The sequence below is a fragment of the Miscanthus floridulus genome, chromosome 14 (genome assembly GCF_019320115.1).
Source record: "Miscanthus floridulus cultivar M001 chromosome 14, ASM1932011v1, whole genome shotgun sequence".
NCBI lineage: Eukaryota > Viridiplantae > Streptophyta > Magnoliopsida > Poales > Poaceae > Miscanthus > Miscanthus floridulus.
This window is the reverse complement of record NC_089593.1, coordinates 86,773,144-86,776,407: the sequence shown is the minus strand read 5'-3', so window position 1 is coordinate 86,776,407 and position 3,264 is coordinate 86,773,144. Positions and strand designations below refer to the sequence as shown.

The 3,264-nt window shown below is 53.7% G+C and overlaps 1 protein-coding gene across 1 annotated transcript; it reads left to right on the top strand.

Moving 5' to 3' along the window:
* Window positions 1–1,013: 1,013 nt before the first annotated feature.
* On the top strand, window positions 1,014–2,973 carry LOC136502657 (myosin-binding protein 7-like). The gene is made up of 3 exons (XM_066497906.1): window positions 1,014–2,333; window positions 2,434–2,480; window positions 2,603–2,973. Exons 1-3 carry the CDS (start codon window positions 1,014–1,016, stop codon window positions 2,706–2,708), a joined length of 1,473 nt encoding a protein of 490 aa, XP_066354003.1. The 3' UTR covers window positions 2,709–2,973.
* Window positions 2,974–3,264: the final 291 nt, after the last annotated feature.

Here is a 3,264-nt window from a genome sequence, read left to right as displayed (position 1 = left end):
CAATGAAGCAACATATAGCACATTTGAGATAGAATGATCATTTGATATTGCCACTTTGTCCAATTCTTTAACCTTGCCCTTCGAATTATCTCCAAATGTGATTCTTTCTTGTCCATCTACTTCTTCATCTAGTGAGGTGAACATACGAGGATCACCGGTCATATGTTGTGTGCAACCACTATCAATAACCCAATGACTTCCACCGGTCTTGTAGTTCACCTACACACAAGAGATCAAGCTTTAGGAACCCAAACTTGTTGAGGACCCTTCACCTTCTCAACAAGTGACTTTGCTACCCAAATTTTCTTAGGCCTATTCTTGTTGGGAGGTCCTAAGAACATGACTTTCATCTTCCCACTAGAATCATTTCTAAGCATGTAATGAGCATTGAAGGCAAAAGGTCTAGCATTTACAAGACTGGTAGGATTTTATTAATATGTGGACTTTAGTTCTGTTATTACCAATTATACACTAATATATCATTTTGTGCGGCCTCAGTTTTAAAATGACCCACTATCCTTACTTCCCGATAAGTCAAATATTTTTAACTTTAACCAAATAATATATATAAACATTAATATTTATGATGTATAATTAGTATCATCGTTAAATATATTTTTATAATAAACTTATATAAAGATATAAATGTTGCTAATATTTTTTTAGAAATTTAATAAAAATTTAAAAAATTGGCTAGCACTTATTTATAGTGACATTTATTTTAGGACGGATGGAGTGCGCGTTCTTGGTTTCGAGTAAAAAAACATTCTTGGTCTCCAGCAGAAAATGTTTTTGGTGACAAAACACATTTTTTTGTCACCCTAATTGTCTACTAGGTCCTCGAATCTGTCCATTCTTCTGCGGCCAGCCAAGGAAGAGACCAAAACCTTGTGTCCTAAAAATAGCAGACAACCGTCCAAAACCGCAAGTCGGGAGAAACCCAAAAATTAACTCCTCCCGCGCGCCACCTCCCCGCGGCCGCGGATGCGCATGTCCCGTCCCGCGCCACCGCCATGGCCGACGTCGGCGAGCCCCCTCCCTCGCTCTGCCCGTTATGCGGCCACCCTGCCTCCTTCTCCGTTTCCCCGCCGACGTCTGCGGCGGCGGCCAACGCCTCCCCCGCGAGACCGCCGCTGAAGCGGAGGACCCCACCCGTACCCGAGGCGCCACCCGCGGTGGTGCGAGTGGAGATCGGGGACGAGGCCGCGGCGCTGCGCGAGGCATTGGCGCGGCAGCAAGCCGCGCTTGCGGACGTCCAGGCGGAGCTCGATGCGGAGCGCGGGGCCGCGGCCGGCGCCGCCAGCGAGGCCATGACCATGATCCTCCGCCTGCAGCGCGAGAAGGCCGAGGCCATGATGGAGGCACGCCAGTTCCGCCGCTACGCCGAGGAGAAGATGGCCCACGACGCCGTCGAGCTCACGGCCCTTGAAGAGGCGCTCTCCAAGCGTGAGGCCGCCGGGACGCGGGCGCTCCAGGGCCAGACGCCCCGCCACCCCTGCGGCGCCGTGCCGTCGACCGGGGGCTCCACCCCGCGCCGGCCCTCCGCCGCCACGCCGCGCCACCCGCCCTCCTCGCCGTCCCCCGCGGCGTCGTCCGGAGACGGAGCCGGAGGGTACTACCCGCCTCTACGGTGCTGCATCGACCACCCACCCACCGCGTCCGAGGCCGACGCGCTCGAGACCCCGCGCGATCAGCTTACCTGCCTCGCCCACCGCGTCCACCTCCTCGAGCGCGGCACGACCCCGGTGGCCGCCGCCAACGCCAACACCACGCCCATCATCCGCGTCGCGCCGGGATCCGCATTCCCGTGCCACGCGCGCGCCTACTCGGACGACAGCCTCAACTTGTACGACGGCGACTGCTTCCCGGACGACGACTGCGGCGCCAGCGACCGGGTATACACCGTGGACACCATTCACGGGGCACCCCTGGCGGTTCCTGAGCTCGGCTCCTACGGCGGCGGTGGCACACCTATGGGGAGCGACTGCGGCTACGGCGGCGCTCCGTGGACGGAAGACGAGGAGGTGCGCCGCCTCAGCGCGCGGATGCAGGAGTTGGAGGCGGACCGTGAGTCCATGAGGCAGGCCATCATCTCCATGGGGGCCGAGAAGGCGCAGGTCATGCTGCTCAAGGAGATCGCGCAGAAGCTCTGCAAGGAGGCGGCGCCACCACCGGTTCCAGCGGCGGCGGCAGTGGCGCAGCAGAGCTTCTACAAAGGGGGCAACACGCAGCCGGCCATGACCGTCACTGTGCGACCACCACGGCACCCGCCGGTGCTTATGCAAAGGAAGGTGGTGAAGAGGCAGCCATCACTCTTTGCTGCAGTGGTCAAGGTAATCTCTGTTTTACCCCTGTTTTAAGGCTACTTCCAACCTAAAAAAGATTCTTGAAAACAGAAGCTAATTTGCTTGCTTTTGACTCCATCCCTTCCAGTGGGTTACATCAATCATGTGGTGGCGAAGGAAATCATCCCGCGTCAAGTGAGTTCCTCTTCCTTATCCCGTTCCTGAATCCCTTCCTTCCATTGCACACGCTGCTGTTCTCCGTGTCTGCTGCTTCGTACTTTAAAGTTCTTCGCCACCGATGGTATGATGGTTGGCAGGTACCCGATTGGGCAGTGCGGCAACAATGTGGGGCTCCTGCTGCTGCTCGACAAGGCTCCCAGGGCATCAGGCCACGGCCACCAGAGGCCTCCCAAGAGGATCTAATCTAACCACCAAATGATCGAGCCAGCCGTTCCCCTTACTCATCAGTGAATATGTATTGTTCTCGCTTTCGCGTCCGTCTGTTGATCGTGTCTGGTGATGTATCTTTCACATATGGAAACCATTTTTTTTCAGATTTCGTGTCAACATTTTCGTTGCATCTTGCTCGCTCGTACATTGTTTGCACCATATGAGAGAGAGAGTGTGTAACAGATTGCTTGTACAGTGTAGGATACCACTTGAGCGTTGTAAATTGTGTTCAAGGGAGTTATTTAATCGCCAGAAGTTGACTCAGAATGCCTCGTGGAATTGACCCTCATGGCAATTCACTGCAGAATACTCTTGGGTGCCATTTGAGCACCTTATTTAACCTGTCACAGGGGATGCATACATGATTTACGGTTTCATTATGGTTTTGGGGAAAAAAAATGGTGAACTTGAATAGGCAATTTGCCAGGGTAGTGGAACTTATGAATTCTAACTCCCACCGTGGGTTATATTTTGGCTGTCCATTCTTCTTTCATAAATATCTTAACTCTCCGGAAAGAGTCTTGTGCTA